Source organism: Marmota flaviventris, chromosome 1 (genome assembly GCF_047511675.1).
Source record: "Marmota flaviventris isolate mMarFla1 chromosome 1, mMarFla1.hap1, whole genome shotgun sequence".
In the NCBI taxonomy this organism is placed as follows: domain Eukaryota; kingdom Metazoa; phylum Chordata; class Mammalia; order Rodentia; family Sciuridae; genus Marmota; species Marmota flaviventris.
Genome location: NC_092498.1, coordinates 83156412 through 83176971, shown reverse-complemented (window position 1 = coordinate 83176971; position 20560 = coordinate 83156412). Strand labels below are relative to the sequence as shown.

The window sequence follows — 20560 nt, the reverse complement described above, 5'->3', positions numbered from 1 at the left end:
TTAATTCAGTTAGGATTCATTTTACCTTTATACCTGAAAAAAAGCATTAGGAATGCCCTGAGTGATACAGGGGAAATAAGATTACAGAGGAAAAAAGAAATACCCTCATAAAACACATGTACCAGAAAAGACAAGTTACATGCATGTAGCATACCTAAAGAAAATTAGTGTTTAAGAAAGGTGAGAGGACAATGCAGAGGAAAAGTAAGAGCAAAAGCAAAACCTAAATGATGTTTGTTGTTTTTTGTTTTTGTTGTTGTTGGGTGTTTTTTTTGTTTTGTTTTGTTTTGTTTTGACAATAATGAAAGGAGCAGTCTGACTAAAAGCTGATAAAGAACCTTGATCCTCACGTAGCAAATTTAAACCTGACAGGGATGAGTAGACAATGTTAGCTTTTAAACAAAGGATATGATTAATGTATATGGAGTTCCCCCCCCCCCATTTTATGCCACAAATGGCACTGAATAAGAGTTTTCTTTACCTTTAGAGTGCTCTGGAACCATGCTACAAGATGTTGCAGAGAAGCCTCAGTTTCACTCCTCACATTGGTGAATTCCTGTCTTTTATCACACTTCCACTCATAAAATTTTTTAAGTATTTCTTCAGAATTTGTTCCTTCTTTGGCCTGTCCATACACTGCTTCTAAAGAGGTTGATAAATCCTACAAAGGGAAATATTTCTGTTTATTAAAGATTATTTTCAGGCATAGAAGTGCACACCTGTAATTCTATTGACTCAGGAGGTGGGGACAGCAGGATCACAAGTTCAAGGCCAGCCTCAGTAACTTAGCAAGACCTTGTCTCAAAAAAATATATATGTACAGGCCCAGAAACTTAGCTCAATGGTAAAGCATCCCTGAGTTTAATCCCAAGAACCAGAAAAAAATATATTAAAACTTATTAACTTCAAGTTAGGATTCAAGCACTGTATTGAACATAGGAGATTAAAAAACAGTATTTGAATCCCCATTCTTAAGAAGTTTATAAATAAAACTTAAGACTTATCAGATGAAAACACAGAACTATCTAAAAGGTGATTTTTGGACCATTGAAGTAAAAGTTATATTAAGTCAATTCATTCAAACAGCAAGTTTTATATTCTTAGATTTTTTTTTATTATTGGTTGTTCAAAACATTACAAAGCTCTTGACATATCATATTTCATACATTTGATTCAAGTGGATATTCTTAGGTTTTTAACAAATTAGAAATTGGCCTCTATTTCCTGACTTTTTAAGAGTAACAAATGTTTGTCCTGACATGGTGTTCCCAGTATATTGCTGGACAAAAATATATTATTCACCGAAATATACAAATAATTCCAATTAAGTAAAAACATTAAGCATATATATGTACTTGAAAGCATTTTTAAAAGACTGGGGGGAGAAATTTTTTTTAAAAAAGGGATTTCACCAAAATAGAAAAGAAACAAACGAGAAGAGGATCAAGAGGGAATAAGGACAGGAAGGCCTAGGGAAGTAATGGGAAACAAAATCCACTAAATTATGCTATGTACACATATGAACATACCCCAGTGATACCACTTACATACATATATATTTATAATGCACTAATTAAAATAATAATAGGAGGGAGACAGAGCAAGCAGATGAGGGAAGGAGAAAGGGAAGGGGAAGGAAAAGTAAGATGCTGGGAGATGTGATTTATCAAATTATGTCATGTGCATGTACAAATATGACATAATGAATCAATTATTTATAATTAAAATGTACCAATAAAAACAAATAAAAAGTAAAGAAAAAAATTAAGAATGGAAGAGACAAGGTAGGTACCCAACACAATCTGCTGACTCTCTCAAGGAATAAAACCCTAGAAATGGTACAGAGACAAGAGAAAAGCTTAATAGTTTCAAAAAAAAAAAAAAAACTTATCACAAAACTCTTTGAGAAATCCTCAAAAGACAATGGATGGTGCTTACCACTAAATGAATAGTTCTTGCAAGTGTAAGAAGATCTATATACCACAGCAAAAAATAACTTGTGGGAAAACAGAACTTCCTTCATGTAACCTATTCTCTCTCTCTTTCCTTGGGCAGGAAAACAGCAGCACCAGCAAGAGGCAATGGGGTTATACCACATAAGGTCACAGATGAGGCAAAAACTGATAACCAGGAGAGCAAGGCTGGCCAGCCCCTGAACATTCTCTTTCCTTCCCATTTCTCCTAAATACATGGGAGCATTTATGTCCAAGTGGTAGCCCCCAACAGAGGCTGAGGTAAAGGAACTGGGAGAGATATAGAACACAATTTTTCATATGTATAATAAGAATTGTGATGCATTCCACTGTCATGTATTTAAAAAATAAAAGCAATTAAAAAAGAAAAAAATAAAATTAAATGAATTGGAAAAAAAAAAAAAAGGAACTGGGAGGAATGCTGATTAAGACCATCTAGAAGAGAAGCAGATAGGCAATAGCTACACCCTAACTGCAACACCAGAAGTTCTACACCACAAAAAACAACCCCATTCTATTCCCTGAAGGCATCAGAAATCTTTAAAAATTATAGTATAGGATGTCACTCTTACTCTGCCTCTCTACCATGTTATCCCATACCTACACAACATACAGAGCTAAGGCAGTTCTAGTCCCAAGGAAATATGGAATCTTAAAGACAGGTAAAAGGGAAGATGAAATGTGTGAAATACACAAGTTCTTGGAGAGAAGTATAACAAAATAAGCCACCTTATAAAAGAAGCAAAATCAGTAACAGATTCCCAGATAATAAGAACTCAAAATAAGCATAACAAATAACAAAAGAAAGAGTATTGGAAATACAACCTGGTACTTTAAATAATAACCAACTAAAAATAATGGGTATGAATGGAACCAATTTAAAAAACACAATGGACTAGAAAAATGACAGAAGACATACAGTTAGAGAACCTACTGGTGAGACAGATGGTTAAATCAAGGATACCTCCAAAAAGCCCCTAAAAGGGATAAAAAGAAAAAACTGCATTAACAGTTATAATATGCAGAGGATAAAAGAAGTTTAAATATCCATGTAACAGAAGATCTGGAATGAAAGAAAAATTCACGAGGTGGGGTAGCAGCTGCAGCAGTTTCTTAAATATATATCAAAGATTTCCTAGAATTAAAGAAAGATAAGAATTCAAAACTGAACTGACCTGAATTATATCAAAACTTAAACATGTTATAGTGTAATTTAGTAACAGTCAAGAGAAAATTTTAAAGCTTTCAGAGGGACAAAAAGTCAAAGAACTGATAAATTACAAAACTCAGATAACAATAGATTATCATTATCAACGTTCCATAGAGAAAAATGGCCTTTGGATCTAATAATTTTATAGCCAGTTAAATAATTTATATGAGAGACAGAAACATGATATCTTTAAATATTTAATACCTCATAAAGTCAACTACACAAAAATGTCTCTGAAAGCACAGGGAAAATATCCTAATATCTTGAAAAAGTCCAAAGACACCAAATAACACCTAAGAAATAATGAGAAAGTAACTCCAAATTTTATTTGATTGAACTATCAAACACAGTATTCATAACTTGTGACTATAATCCTGATCAACAATATTGGTTGTTTTGCTGGTTGCTTTAGGGAATGAGACAGAAAGGGGGACACCAAAGACAGGGGAGATCTTAACTATTAGGGATAGAAGTGAGACAAAAAGGAAAAAAGAAATCATAATAAAGATACAAAAATAAGATCATGGAAATAAGTTCTAAACAAACAGTAATTAGATATGTAAGTCAACTAAGTTACCAATCAAAAGATAAATTTCTAAGTTGAAGTCTTTTAAGAATTGATCATGAGTGCATTAGTTAAGAGGTAGTTCAAAAACAGGATACAAAGAAAAAAGAAAAAATATATAAAGTAATTATTAACCAAAAATAAAAGTGGGATGGTAATTTTAAAAAAAGAAACAAGATTTTATACCAAAATGTGATAAGTGAAAAAATAAGATTACATAGTAGTTAAAAAGAAAAGTTTAAAATATAATTGTGAATATATTAATGTCCAGTGTGTTTGTGCGTGTGTGTGTATCCCTCTAGTTCCTTCAGGTGTTCAAAATACATACATACCAAAAAGTAAGTAAGGATAAGGATTAAAGCTTAAGATGATATACAGTTATGCATTTTTTAACATTTCAGTCAGTAAAATCACATATACAACAGTGGTTCTATATGACCGCAATTGAACTGAAAAATTTATATCACCTAGTGATAACATAGTTATCATGATGCATTACTGACATGTTAGTGGTGATACTGGTGTAAATAAACCTACTGCACTGACAGTTGTATAAAAGTATATGTGTTAAAAGTATATAACACATAAAAATTATATATATTACATATTTGAAAATTATAATGAAAGATCGTTACCAGTTAATGTATTTAATAGTCTAAGGAACTTTTTTTGTTATTTTAAGAGTATACTACTTCTACTTATTAAAAAAAAAAGTTAACTCTTGATTTTTGTTTTAAAGGCAGCACATCTCCCTACAAGATTAAGATACTGGATAAAATTCAAGGGACTCATCTTCGACTGAAGCACTCCTGACCTGACTGGTGATTAATAAACATACCAAGAGAATATGGCTGCACAAATGCCAGAATCTGATCAGATAAAACAGTTTAGGGAATTCCTTGGAACATACAATAAACTTACAGAAACCTGCTTTCTGGACTGTGTAAAAGACTTTACAACAAGTAAAACCTGAAGAGATCACCTGTTCAGAACACTGCTTACAGAAATATTTAAAAATGACACAAAGAATATTCATGAGATTTCAAGAATATCATATTCAGCAGAATGAAGCCCTGGCAGCCAAAGCTTGACTCCTTGGTCAACCATGATAGAGAGAAATCCTGATGGATGGACATTCAATGAAAGATTGCCAACAGCTGTTGCACTGGAAATGAGGATTTATATGACAGAATCCCCTGTTAAACCACCCGTCATGACTCTTTGGCAGTGGAAACCAATGAAGAAACAACATCACTGTTCACCAAGAATAATTAAAATAAAAGATCTTATTGTTCAGAGAAAATACTAAGATACATTTGTTGAGGCCTTAAGATTCTGCAGCTTGGTCACACTTGATTAGAAAAATAAACCACTGTTTCTTCCATTGTGACTATTAATTTTAAAGCAAAATATGTGTCCAATCATGTATGATAGAAAAATTTTTATTCTAAAAGTGAAAAAAATGAAAATATCACTTAAAAAAACATTAACTCTTAAACAGTCTCAGGAAGGTACCTTCAGGAGGTACTCCAGAAGAAAGCATTATCATCATAGGAAATGACAGTTCTGAGTGTCTGAAAGACATTCCAGTAAGACAACATGTGGAGGCAGAAGACAGAAATATTGATTATTAAGCCCCCGCAAAGGCCTAAGCTACTATGTTTGTGTCTGTTTTTAACAAAAAAAGAAAAGAAAGTTTAAAAAGTAAAAATAAATAAAAATTTGAATAACAGAAAAAGTTTATAGATTGAGGGTACAGAGAAAAATATTTTTTACAGCTGTACAATGTATTTGTATTTTAAACTATTACTACATGAGTCAAACAGTTGAAAAATAAAGTAAGCTAAGGTTAATTTATTATTAAACTAAAAATTATTTTTATTAGTGTCACCTAAGCATAGTGTTCATAAAGTCTACAGTAATGTAAAATAATGTCCCAAGGCTTCACACTCACTCACCACTCACTTAGCAACTCACCAGGGCAACTTACAATCCTGCAAGCCCATGGTAAATGCCTTATAAAGGTGCACCGTTTTAATCTTTTATACCATATTTTTCCTATACTTTTTCAATGTTCACACTCACAAATACTTAGCACTGCATTACAAACACCTACAGTATTCAGTACAGAAAAAATGTACTTATTTGTAGCCTAAAAGAAATAAGCTCTACCACTTATAGGTACCACTTATAGGTATTCATTAATAGGCTATATTACCAGGTTTATGTAAGTATACTCTGTGATGTTTGCACAACAATGGAACTGCCTAACAATGCATTTCTGAGAATGTATCCCCTTTATTAAGTGATAAATGACTGTGTATATCTAGAACTGCACCCCAAGAAAACCTAGAATATACTTTTTTAACTCATAAGGAACAATTATGAAAAACCAACCATGTATTTTATGCGACAAAAGGATTAATAAATGCACTGGAAGTTAGAAATCATGAACTTTAACTTTTTTGACTAACTTTCATTATAGAAATGTGTTTCTTAAGTACTTGAAAAATATAAACAAACTATTTCTTAGCAAAATGAACCAAAGTTTAAAGAATATTCTGGTGACGTAGGTAAATAAAGAGACAAGGCAGGCAAAAAGTCTTTTAATTCAGGTTAAGCATCTCTTCTCCAAAATGCTTTAAGTGTTTCAGGTTTTAAACTATCTCCAAATACATAATGAGTTATCTTAGGGATGTGTTTTCCAAGTCAAAACACCAAATTCATTTGTGTTTCATATACATCATATACACATACCCTAAAGGTTACTTTTAAGTAATTTTTACATGAAAAAAATTGCATACATTGAACCACTAGAAAGCAAAAGTGTCCATTCATGTTAAAACTACTAGAGAAACTAGGGACATAAGGAATTTACCTCAACATCATACAGGTTATATATGACAAAACGAAAGCCACCATCATATTGAATGGGGAAAAATTTAAAGCATTTACTCTAAAATAGAAACCAGACAAAAACGTCCACACTCATCACTTCCATTCAATATAGTACTTGAAATTTTAGCCACAGCAATTACACAGGAGAATAAGATACAAAAAGGGAAGGAAGGAGTCAATGTATGGCTGTTAACAGATGATGATTTTATATTTAAATTTAAAAAAAAAACTCCACTAGAAGACTTTTTGAGCTGATATAAATTCAGCAAAGTAACAGGAATAGAAGATCAACATACAAAAATCAATGGCTTTTCCATACACCAATAACAAATCCCCTAAAAAAACATGAGAATAATTTCATTCATGATTACCTTAAAAAATAAAATATTTAAGAATAAATCTATCCAAAGAGGTGAAGACCTCTACAATGAACATTACAGAACACTGAAAAAGAAATAGAAGACACTAGAGCATGGAAAGACCTTCCATGTTTGTGAATGGACAGAATTAATATCATTAATATGGCCATATTACCAAAAGCAATCTACAGGTTCAGTGCAATCTCCATCAAAATACCAATGACATTCTTTTATGGTAAACTAGGGAAAAAAAAGATCTAAAATTCATAAGGAAAAATAAAAGACCCAGAATAGTCAAAAGAAATCTGAGCAAAAAGAACAATGCTGGAGGCATTGCAACTTCGAATTATATATACTACAGAGCTATGATAAAAAAAAAAATAGGTTGATATTGGCATAAGAACACATACCAAGACCAGTGAATAGATGACAGAGACAAAGCCATACAAATATAGTCATCTGATTTTTGACAAAGATGCCAAAAACATGATAGAGGAAATGTAAACTTTGTAACAAACAGTGCTGGGAAAACTAGATATCCATATATAGAAGAATGATGTGTGTTTTCTGCTTTGTTTTGTTGGCAAAACTAGGGATTGAATTCAGAATCTTAAACATGCTATATGCAAGCACTCTACCACTGAGCCACATCCCCAGCTCTACATACAGAAGAATGAAACTGGATTCTTCTCTCTCACCCTGCATAAAAGTAAACTCAAAAGTGGATCAAAATCTAAGAAATTACAACAGAAACCTTGCAACTACCAGAAGAAAATACAGGGTCACCACACCAACATATAGGCAATGACTTCCTCAAAACTCAGGAAATAGTACCAAGAATAAATAAATGGGATGGCATCAAATTGAATTGTTTCCGCACATCAAAGGAAGCAAAGTATAGAGCCTAGAGAATGGGAGAAAATCTTTGCCAGTTACTCTTTAACAGGGGATTATATACAAAGAACTCAAAAAACTGAACACCAAAAAATAAAAATAACCACCCAATCAATAAGTTGGCAAATGAACTAAACAGACACTTCCCTGGAAAAATACAAATGCTCAAAATATAAGAAAAAAATGTTCAACATCTTTAGCAATCAAGGAAATGCAGGGCTGAGGTTATGGCTCAGTGGTAGAAGACTTGCCTAGCATGTGTGAGGCACTGGGTTGGATTTTTATTTTAAATAAATAAAAATTAAGGTCCTCAACAACTAAAAAAACTTTTTTTTAATTAAGGAAATGCAAATCAAAACTGTGCTGAGATTTCATCTCACCACAGTTAGAATGGCAATCATCAAGCACATCCTAGCAACAATATTTTCATACCACAATATTTTCATTCTGTTGGCATTTTTCATTCCTGTAAGGGCCGTCTCATCAGCTGTAAGCAGGCCTGGGTTCAATCCCTAGTACCGGGAGGCAGGAGGAGGGTGTGGGGGGTACACACAACGACTTAAACTGGAATTCAGCAAAAAAAAAAAAAAAAGCTGTGCAGCTGTCAGTACTTTCTAAAATCTCAAGGTAAATACTAATTTCACCTCTCTCACTGAGTAAATTTATAATTTAATATATATTTAATATATTTTTAATTCCAACCTTCAATGTTTTTAAGCGTTTATTAAGTGGTAATTCATCCACTTCCAGAATAAAAACTTCTACTGCCATATATAGCTTCTGTTGTACTTCATTTCTTTTGGCAATCAAAACATTCCCTTCATTCTGGAGGAAGGAAAAGAAAAACCACCATTAATATATCGGGTGTTTTTCACGCATTTACCTACATGAAAAAAAAAGTGATTTCTAAAATTTAACATTACTTTCACCAAGCATAGTAGCATTTAAGACAAATACTTTTCTCCTTATCACCAAAGAGACAAAGAACATCTCTTCCCTTAATAAAAACATTTAAATTCAACAATCTTGCCCTGAGAATCTTTATTTTTTATTATGTCTGCAATGAAAATTGTTAATAAAATTATACAAATTCCTATTAATTACACACTACCTTTCTTTTACTCCCATCCCATCCTCAATTCTTTCATCTAGTCATCTTTCAAGATTTAGTTAAACTTCACTGGAACAAAGCCTCCAATTTGCCCAAGAGGTCGTTTGTAAATTATGTACGTAAAAGATAACCAAGAGGGGCCTGAGGTTGTGGCTCAGCAGTAGAGCACTCACCTAGCAAGTGTGAGACTCTGGGTTCAGCACCACATAAAAATAAAAACAAATAAAAATAAAGGCATTGTGTCCAACTACAACTAAAAAAAATTTTAAAAAAGATAACGAAGAACCCTATGCATTATCTCTATTGTAGTACTTACCATTTTATATTGAAACTATTAGTACATCCATCTAATACCAAAAAAGAAAGAGAAAAATTATGTCCTAAATATAAATATACATATATATATATATATACATATATATATGAATATATATATATACGTATATATATATATATGAATATATATATATATATATATGTATATATAGATATCTCCAAATTACAGATAATGGCTATATATAGCCATTATCTATAATCATATCTGGAACATATACTTAAAAGCTTGAATTTCTGAATATTTTTTCTTACATAAGCTCAGACTATTTTATACTATAAACAAAAAGAAAACAACTTCAAGTAAAACTTCATCAAAAAATAAAATAGCAAACAAGGAATTAGGCATTACATACATAAATAAAAGTAACAGTTCTAAGACCAAATTAAATACAAGACGGTTAACTTTGAGTGCAATTTTTATTACATATTTATTCAGTAATCTACTCTTCAGTTTACAAAATGAACCTTAAGTCCTGAAACATCAAGAGTAGTAGGAATAATTAATTGCTTTAAAAAAAGGTCACATTTGCACTACTAGAACATTATGTCTGAAAGTCAAATTAATCTTCTTTCCTCTCTGTCCTGAATTATTTTCCCATGCCCAAACCACAAAAACAAAATAAGACCATAAAAGCAGGTCTTTTTCATCTTACTATATGAAATTCATTAAGATGTATTTAAAAACTGACCTTGTGGTTTAAATGGAAAGAGAATAACTTTTCAGTCACACAAGCCTGGGTTCAAAATTCCATATCAACATTTAGAACTACACAATCTTGACCAATTTCCTTAACTCTGGTGAAACTGTTTCCTCATTTATGTAATAGTAACAAAAATGACCATTTTAAAAATCAATATGAGGTGCTCATCTAGTATGCGTGAGGCACGGTTCAATCCTCAGCACCACATAAAAATAAAATAAAGATATTGTGGCCACCTACAACTAAAAAATAAATATTTAAAAAAAGAAAAATTAGTGTGAAAGGGAAAATACTGGGGAATAATGATGGCCAAATTATATTGTTATATTGTATGCATGTACAAATATGTAACAACAAATCCCACCATTATATATAATTTATGATGCATGAATACAATATTTTTAAAAATTAAGGTATGGAGGTTTATAAAATACCTACAACATTGCCTATATTTTATAGAGATTCAAAAATTACTGATTTTGATATTTTTATTTCCATAGTAATAAATGACCCATTACCCAAATCCAATCCTTTCTCCAAACTAAACATTCCTGGCATTTCCAAAGGCCTAGTTATCCTGTTCACACTTTTTATTTAGAGCCAACTGGGTTGCCAATTGGTCAACCTAGGTATAAATAATGAGTAAGATGTTCAGAGTATAACCAGAGGCAGAAACAACCAATACTTAAGATGGAACAAGTCCAATGACAATAAAAAGCTCATAGGTGTTACAGACAGCTTTAATGGTTATGGGAAATATCTTTACAAGAAAAAAAGGTGTTCATTTTCATTCAATACAATAAACTAAAGAAAACTGAAATAGGAAATAAACAGATTGGAATTAAGCTAATAAAAAAATGCACATGAGGGCTGGGGCTGTAGCTCAGTGGCGGAGTGTTTGCCTAGCATGTGTGAGGCAGTGAGTTAAATCCTCAGCACCACATAAAAATAAACAAAGGCGTTCTGCCCATCTACAACTACAAAAAAAAATTTAATTTACATGAAGTATTTCTTCATACCTTCCCCACTCACAAACTACCTCTCAACACTAGATGGCTTAGATAGTATTTAATAACATGGAAGAATCTAAAACACTACTTATACTAGAAGACAAGATCCACATGAGCATGTATGAAAGTTATCATAGTTCACAAGGCTCCTATGAATCCCTCAAAAGTTCATAATTATTATAATAACTCCACAAGTTGAGCTTCCCAGAGTCCCTTGAAAGACATACCCAAATGCAATAATCCCCATCAAGAATCTGTAGTTCAGGCTGGCTGCTGGCATACTCCTATAATCCCAGCCTCAGAGGAAGCTGAGGCAGGAGGATCACAAGTTCAAGGCCAAACTCAGCAACTTAGTGAAATCCTAAACAATTTAAGGAAACTATGGCATTGAAGAAGATAATGCTAAGTGAAGTTAGCCAATCCCAAAAAAACAAATGCCAAATGTTTTCTCTGATATTAGGAGGCTGACTCACAGTGGGGTAGGGAGGGGGAGCATGGGAAGTATAGACCAACTCTAGATAAGGCGGAAGGGTAGGAGGGAAAGGGAGGGGGCAGGGGGTTAGCAGGGATGGTGGAATGTGATGGATATCACCACCCAAAGTACATGTATGAAGACAAGAATTGGTGTCAACATACTTTATATACAACCAGAGATATGAAAAACTGTGCTGTATATATGTAATAAGAAGAAAACAATTTAGCAAGACTGTTTCTCAAAATAAAAATTTAAAGACTGGCGATGGAGCTCAGTAGGTAAAGCATTCCTGAGTCCAATCTCCAGTATCAAAGGATAAAAAACAAAAAGAATTTGTAGTTGATAATCGTTCCTAGTCCAGATACAATCAGGACTTACGGTTACTATAGATAATTTTGTCCAGTAATACAGGTGAACTATTTTATCAGATTTCCAAGAGAACAGAGAAGAGTTAATCAAAGATCATGCGAAAGGGAAAAGGTTCTGTTAACCATTTATCTACAATAACCAATTATCTTTCTTATAAAGCAATACTTTTGTAGCATTTTCACATTAACCATTTGATTATACAAATAAAGTATGTATTTAAAATGTGAATAAAGCATTTAGTTTATGCAAATATCATTGTAATAGCCACAGTCCATCTCTGCTTTCTCAAAAGATAGTATGCCTTCATGTTCAACTGATTAAAAATATAAAAGAGAAAAATTCTCAACCCACCACATTATAACAACTTTGGATCTTCTCCTGAGCCAGACTGTATTCTGCCCAAATTTTCTCCAATTCATTCAAAGAGGCTAGAGTAGTAATGCACCCTTCATCCAACACTTGTATAGCATCTGAAAGGTCATTTCCAAAACGAACACTGATGTTGACACGCCTATTTTTTTAAAACAGCAAAAAAAATAAGATCAAGAAGTCAGAAAGTTAGCATAAGAAAAACTTACATATTACTGGTCTAAAAGTTACTATTACCATTACTGGCTATGAAGAGATACATTTTAAAACATTATATAAAATCACATATAACTTTAATAAAAACTTAATTTTTAAAATTGGGGGAAAATAAATTTTTTAAAAACATGATATAAAAAGATACCTTCAAACATCTGAAGATTTAAACAATATCAAATGTCTTTTTTAAAAATTTTTTATTTGTTATTTTTAGATATACATGACAGTAGAGGGTATTTTGATATATTACACATACACAGAGTATAACTGATTCTAGTTAGGATCCATTCTTGTGGCTGTACATGATGTGAAGTTTCACTGGTGGTGTATTCACAAATGTCAAATGAACTTTGAATTTCTGATCTATAATCACATTTGTAAGAACTTCTCTGAAAATTTTAGACACAGCCAATCTTGTTTAGCAAAACTAGGATAGTCCTGGTAACCTAACAGACTAGCATTTGAAGAGTTAAAAAATACAACCTCAAAAAAAAAATCTCCAAAAAAAGAAAAGAGAGGCAGGCTAATTAGAAAAACTAACAAGATCCATTCACTTTTTTCCCCCCAGCTTCCAAGCAGACTGCCACCATTCTAATAGGACATTGTTCCCTCAAACATAGATTAAAGCATATTGTCATTTTGGCCCAAAATCTTGTCTTAAGCTTTGTCAGAATGGCCACTTGGTTTTTTGGTAGTGTATCAAAAGTTCATTAGGCTCTAAAGGGACCAAGTTGCTCAAACTTTTAAAAGACACACCACATGCCAACTGATAAATTTATACTGAAAAAAAAAAATTCCATTGAGGGGGAGAAAACTAACAAAATATTTATTCAGGGAAACATCTCAGGGTATCAAAGTGCAGGAGAAAGTGAATTACTGGTTTTAAGTACAGTGTACAGGATGAAAAGAGACTGTCAAGAACTATTTTATTCAAACTGACAATTTAACAACCTTAACGAACAATAATGCAACCCTCTGTTAAGATAAAATACCTGTTATGGTTTAGCCATGAGGGAGTCCCCCAAAAGCTCATGTGTGAGACAATGCATGAAAGTTTAGAGTGAAATGAACTTTCACTTAACCTAATGAGTGTATTAATCCCCCATAATAGGGATTAACTGGATGATAATTACAGGCAAGTAGGGTGTGGCTAGAGGAGATGGGTCATGGAGTCAGGGGTGTCTTTGGGGGTACAGATTTCATCATTGGAGAGTGGAGCTTGCTCTCTTTGCTTCCTGGTACCATGCTCCCAGTTGCTTTCCTCCACCTCACTTTTCCACCATGAACTTCTGCCTAACCTCAGGACAAGGGGAACAAAGCCATCTGTGAACTGAGACCTCTGAATTCATGAGCCCCAAATAAACTTTTCCTTCTCTAAAACTGTTTTTGTCAGGGCTTTTTGTCACATCAGCAAAAAATGCTGACTAAAACACTTACGTAATTCTATTTTTTTTTTAATATTTACTTTTTAGTTGTAGTTAGACACAGTAACTTTGTTTTATTTATTTTTATGTGGTATTAAAGATGGAACCCAGGGCCTTGAATATGCTAAGTAAGCCTCCATAAATCTATTTTTATTAAGCTTATACATTTTATTTCCTCCCAGAATACTAATTAAAAAATAACAACTTCTTTCTACTTAAGGAAAAAAAGCCACGAATCAAATGAACCAAAAAAACTATTAAAACACTGCTTTTGTGGCAGAAAGGAGGCAATGGGGTTTAACAAAGCATAAAAACTATACCTGGAACATAAAAAGAAATCTAAAGGAGACACTCTAGGATGCCGCCAATTGCTGGCATCATGAAGCAGTGCCAAAAACCTACATAATTTTAATGCAGACTTTTAAGAAATACTGAATAAACTCAACATAAGATTTGTGAACTCATTTCTTCCAACTCTATGAAGATCACTTTGTAAATAATATATTTTTTATTTATACAGAGCACAGTGAAGTAATTTAGATTCCTGAAGCCTTTAGTTTCAGTATTACCAAAAAAAAATAATAATAATAACCCCAAGCAAAACAATGACATGGTCGTTTTCCATCAAACTACCTCTTAGAAGTTGTGTTTGGGGGTTTTGCTGGGTTGGTTGGTTTTTTGTCTTCTTTTTAATGCTGGGAATTGAACCAAGGGTGCTTAACCATTGGGCCACATCCACAGCCCTTTTTTCTTACTTTTTGAGACAGGGTCTTGCTAAGGCTGGCTTTGAATTTACAATTCTCCTGCCTCAGCCTCCCAAACTACTGGGATTATAGGTTTGTGACACCTGTCTTTTGTTTTTTTAATTTCACTCTAAGAGATGGCCTTAGGACACTAAAGTTTCAAGTAGTGACAATAGAAAACTAACAACAAAGACTATAAAAATTACTCTCAGGAATAACTATTTTTAGTTTCTCTTTAAAGTCATAAAAATACAAACATTAAATTTCAAACCAAAATAGTAGGCATTTTAAAAATCCCATTTTAAATAGCACTCAAAATTAATTGGTAATTATTTTAAATTATCCTTCCTTCTCAAAAATATGCTTTCACATACCTAATTTCTTTCAATTTTTCCACCTTAGCTGCCAGATTTTTCATTCTGGTACCTACACGAGTCTTTAGAGTACTTTCTAAATGTTTAGTCAAATCCAGGGTAGCTGCTTTCTCTTGCTGAAACAAAGAACACACACATGCTAGTGAAACTCAAATAGGAAACTGTATTTCTGCCATTATTTAAATGATTTTTTTCAGGTGTAATTTAAAGTTAAATAATGTTTGTGTCAAAATGAGTTGAATTGTTGAGCACCCAGCTGGTGTCAGAGAATTGGACCACTGATCCTGGAACAACACATTAACATTTGAAAACCACAGTTACTCTTTTTTTTAATATTTTTTTTTTTAGTATAGAGGGACACAATACCTTTATTTTATTTATTTTTATGTGGTGCTCAGGATTGAACCCATTGCCTCTTACTGTGAGGCAAGCGCTCTGCTACTGAGCCACAATCCCAGCCTCACACAGCTATTCTTGGGAGATTGCGAGGGAGAATGAACCTGAAACTGAGCCTAACTTGAAGCCTAACTATCATAAAAAGGAAATATATAAAGAAATCAGAAGTGCAGATTAAGTAATTCAAGAGATACACCAACCAAAATGCAATATATAGGCCTAACTAGAGGGAATTCAGACTGGAAGAAATCAATCTGTAAAAGGACTTTCATGGAGCAAGATAAAAAAATCAGAACATTGTCTAAATTTTAAATTATATTAAGCAAGTACTACTTAGTTTCAGTATGAATAGTATTATGATATGATCTGGTTGTTTTTTGTTTGGGGGGTTTTGTTTGGGTCTGGAAGTTAAACCCAGAGCTTTGCACTTCTAAGCATGCACTCAATGAGCTACACCAGCACCAAGTCCTTTTCTTCTTATTATTATTATTTTTAGTTGTAGTTGGACACTAGATGTTGATGGACCTTTATCTTAATTTATTTTTATGTGGTGCTGAGTATGGAACCCAGCGCCCCACACATGCTAGGAAGGCACTCTACTGCTAAGCCACAAGCCCTGCCCCACCCATTCCTTTTGAAGTCCTTTCCTATTAGCACTGTATGCATACTAAACAATATGAAATTCTACAAATGAGATTTGTTTTAAAATAATACACAAAGGACAGATTTAACTAAGACTAGACTACCCATGATCATAAAAACTGATATTGAGTACATGAGGATTAATTATTAAATCTTTCTCCTTCTGGAATGTTTAAATTTTCCATAGCTAAATGTTTTTTTGTTTTAGGGGGGTTACCACGAATTGAACTCGGGGACACTCACCCACTGAGCCACATCCCAAGCCCTATTTTGCATTTTATTTAAGGACTCTCACTGAGTTCCTTAGCACCTTGCTTTTGCTGAGGCTGGCTTTCAACTGGTGATCCTCCTGCCACAGCCTCCTGAGATGCTGGGATTACAGGTATGCTCCCAGCTAGCTAAAAGTTCTTTAAAGAACATAAAAGGAACTGGGTGTGGTGGCACACACCTATAATTCCAACAACTGAGGAGGCTGAAGCAGGAGGATTGCAAGCTCAAATGCAGCCTCAACAACTTAGCTAGACCCTAGAAAAATGAGTGAGATTTCATCTCAAAATAATTTTTTTTTTTAAAAAAAAGGGCTAGGGGGCTGAAATTGTAGCACAATGGTAAAGCACTTGCCTACCACGTGTGAGGCACTGGGTTCAATCCTCAGTACCACATAAAAAAATTAATATATAAGTGTATTGTGTCCACGTACAACTGAAAATGTTTTAAAAAATAAAAATAAAAAGGTCTGGGGATGCAGCTCAACAGTTAAGTGCCCCTGAGATCAATCCCTGGTACCCCCCCAAAAAAAATAACATAAAATATAAATGAGAAATTCAATTTCAAACATCCAATGAAATCCACACATTATTCATTTAAAATGTAAGAAAAATTTTTCATCTATAAACAGATATAAGGAAAGGAGAAAATAAATTGGGGAGTGGAAAGAAGAGTTCCCCTTCTGTAAGAGCAAATCAATGTACACATTTCTTGGTTGAACATTCTTTACAACTTAAGCTATTAAACATACCTGCAGCTCCTGGGAAATCTGTTCTACTTTCAATTCTAATGCCTTATAACTTTCCAGAAGAGCCTCCTTCTCTGTCTTTAGTTTTTCATTCTCTTCAATCAGTTTTTGGTCCTGCTTAATTTTTGCCAGGCTGACATTAGACCCTAAATTAAAGTCACCAACAGCCAAACTTTCCCTATTAAAAACAAATACACTCATTTTTAAAGATATACCGTATAAGGCTGACAATGTTCACAAATCAAAATTACCTTGGATTTTTATAATTGTAGAGTTAGCTTTGGAAACTAAAATCTTTATCTCATTCAACATTTAAAATTTTTAATTTAATGCAAATTAGATTTTACAACTGAGTCATGATTCAAAAACAGTACCTCCAACTATCCTATATTCCAGATTCCTTATTAGTATAATCAACTGAAAAAAACAAAGTAAATGGCATTTCTCACAAATCTTTCTCACAATTGTGTCCCCGCCCTATTTGATAATTCAGTTCCTAAAACACTTGTAAGATCCCATCAAATAGGTACGTCACCCAAAACCTACCATTAAGGTTTGGCTCACAATGCAGATATTTGCTATATATAAATATCAAATCTTAGTTTTTTGCTTCAAGTTGATGATTCAAAATTACCTGAAAAAGGAAATCCTAAATATATGTTTAAGTTGGCAGATATATGCCAATTCCCCTGATCTGCTTATTAATATTGTGCATTGTGATATAATGAAATATCACAATGAACCCCATAAATATGTACAATTACTGTGTTAATTTAAAATACTTTTTAAAAATTGAATTCCTTTTGGAATAATCAAATTCCATCATAATAAGTTTTCATAGGAAGAACAAAGAAACTCATTCAAATATTATTATAGCTATGGGAAAAAACACCAAATCTTTTCTTTCTCTTCTTTCTTCCCCCACCACCCACCATCCCAGCCCCACTCTTCTCCCACAACATACACACTGGAGAATGAGCCCAGGGCCTCGTGCAGTGCTAGTTCAGGCTCTACTACAGTAGAGCTATACCCCTAGACACAACTTCAAATATTATTTGAAACTTGGCTTTGCATCAATAATTCCCACTTAGGGGTAGATTTTTATTTTTGATAAAAGCATTCAAAAGAGTTGGCATGAAAGTTGGTATGTGAATTTTCAAAAATCCAGGAATTATTTTTCTTTCAAATCCCTCTGAATGGAAACATTCTGTTAAAGAAGAGAGCAGCTTTTTGAGAAAAATATAAATTACCAAAACTGCTCCTCAAAAATCACTGACATAGTGAAGGATTCCAAAAGCATGAGCATTAACTTCTACAAGGGCCACTACCATAAATTTAAACTTAGTTAAAACTAAAAACCCCACCACACTCTTACTTTGGAAATGTCACAGGATTTCCCGCATCATTTTCATTCTTCAGATCAAGAGTCAGCCTTCCATTTAAACGTCCCTTTGGCCTACTGAAGGTTGACTGGTTTGATCTGTGCCCCCACAAGGGAATGGGGTTCTTGAGATTCCTCAGAGCAAGTTGACTAGGATCCGATTTTTTTTCCTCACAGGCATTAGGGCTGGAAGAGAGTTTGCATTTTTCTGCAAATCCTTTCTTAGCCACCTCTTCCCCTATATCAACACTGCCATACTCAGCCTGAGCAATAACTGTTCCATCTTGATAGGTTGCTTTAATTCTCATTTTTATTTCCTTTTCAAAAATCAAGCTCCCCAAAAAGGTTCTGCCCTAAGAAAGACAAGAAAGAAGACATAAACCAGCTATATCACATTTCTCTTCACTTTTCTTTCTACCCTTTTTTTTTTTAGGTATGTTTCTTCATTCTAGAATCTCTATGTAAAGTATCTTATCTTGTTGTTGGCTACATGCAAATATATTTCCGCATGTGTATGAATGTATTCCAGTAACATAGTTGCTAAAAACCCATAAATAAAGCTAATACCTGTATAAGTAGCCATGTTTATAAATTTTGAAATGTATACTAATTAAATATGTAGAATAATTTTTGAACCCAACAGAATGTATTAACAACTCTGGCCCCATATAAATATAATGGTGTCCTTATATCTTCCCAGAAGATCTAAAATCTGCATACTACAGTGATACAACCACGTTGATGTTTACAGCAGCATGATTTACAAGGGCTAAATTATGGAATCAACCCAAATACCTGTCAACAGATGAATTGATTAAGAAATGGTGACACACACACATTAATGGAGTTCTACTCAGCCACAAAAATTAATGAAATTATGGCATTTGCCAGCAAATGTATGGAAATGGAGAACATCACACTAAATGAAATAAGTCAAACTCAGAAACTAAATGAGTGCTTTCTCTCATAGGCAGAAGCTAGAGTAAAATAAAAGAGGAGAAAAGGATAGGATAACATAATGATAAAGGGAAGATAAGTAATGTAAAAGAAGGAGCTCAAAAGGCAGAGTGGAAGAATGGGTAAGGGAAGACAATGTAAAATGAATTCTTTAAAAATCAAATTATGTGCATATATAACTATACAACAGGGAACTTCACCTTTATGCATAGGTAGAAAGAACCAATTAAATATAAATTAACAAAAGGAAATCTAGTAGCATAGAGAATGGAGAATGGGCAAAGGGAGGGAAGACAGGAAGGACAAAGGAGAAGGAAAGGGAAGGAGCATAAATTACAATCAAATTCCATACATGTATGAGTTTGTCAGGATGAACCCAACTACTATGTATAACTATAAAGCTCTAATAAATAAATAATAATGGTGTCCTAAAATGAATTTCTGGTATTTAAAAAAGATATTCAATTTCAACAAAACAACAGTTTTAAAGGAGGAGTCAGGTATTTCAACAAAACAGTTTTAAAGGCAGAGTCAGGTACTGTGGTTTTAAAGTAACAGGAGTTAAAAAACCAGAAACTCAAAGCACAAAAATATCAGCAAATTCTTTTAAAAATCTACAAAGTAAAATTATGGAATATGCAATGCTAGAAATTTCTATACTCATACTTTCTTAAAAAAAATTTTAAGGAGGCCACAGCAGTACGAGAAGCTACATGAAAAGTGAGGTGCTGGAGCTGGGGTTGTGGTTTGGTGGGAGAACACTTGTGTAGCATATATGAGGCAATGAGTTCCAACCTCAGCACCACAAAAAAAATAAAGGTGTCCACCTACAACTATAATAAAAAATTGTTTTTAAAAAAAGTGAGGTACTTGCTAACTCTTAATTATTAACTATTACTCCACTACAAATATATCTAAAACATATTTGAGAATGAAAGATGGAAACAACCTAAATAAGAATTTTCCTACTCTTCAAGAAAATTGTAATTTTTTTAAAAATTACTTTGATATGATCTAATTACTTTTAATTTCTAAAATTTCTCTAAGCTCCTTTCCTGATTTTTACCCTACACTATAAATTCAATGAACAATTTTTTTCAGAATCTGTAAAACAAATTTAACAACCAACAGAATTAGTGGGT

General features: G+C 33.1%; 1 protein-coding gene and 1 pseudogene across 1 annotated transcript in view; one reads left to right on the top strand and one right to left on the bottom strand.

Annotated features, from left to right (window-relative positions):
• The window catches only part of Stk31 (serine/threonine kinase 31), a 74079-nt gene that overhangs the window by 35064 nt on the left and 18455 nt on the right, over positions 1-20560 (bottom strand). Inside the window, exons 7-12 of the mRNA XM_027932676.2 lie at positions 18456-18814; positions 17084-17258; positions 15028-15143; positions 12253-12412; positions 8602-8724; positions 482-661 (exon numbers count right to left, since the gene is read on the bottom strand). Of these exons, the coding sequence (XP_027788477.1) occupies positions 482-661; positions 8602-8724; positions 12253-12412; positions 15028-15143; positions 17084-17258; positions 18456-18814 (1113 nt within the window). The remainder of the gene's footprint in view (positions 1-481; positions 662-8601; positions 8725-12252; positions 12413-15027; positions 15144-17083; positions 17259-18455; positions 18815-20560) is intronic.
• LOC114090476 (mitochondrial import inner membrane translocase subunit Tim9 pseudogene) lies at positions 4575-4857 on the top strand (annotated as a pseudogene).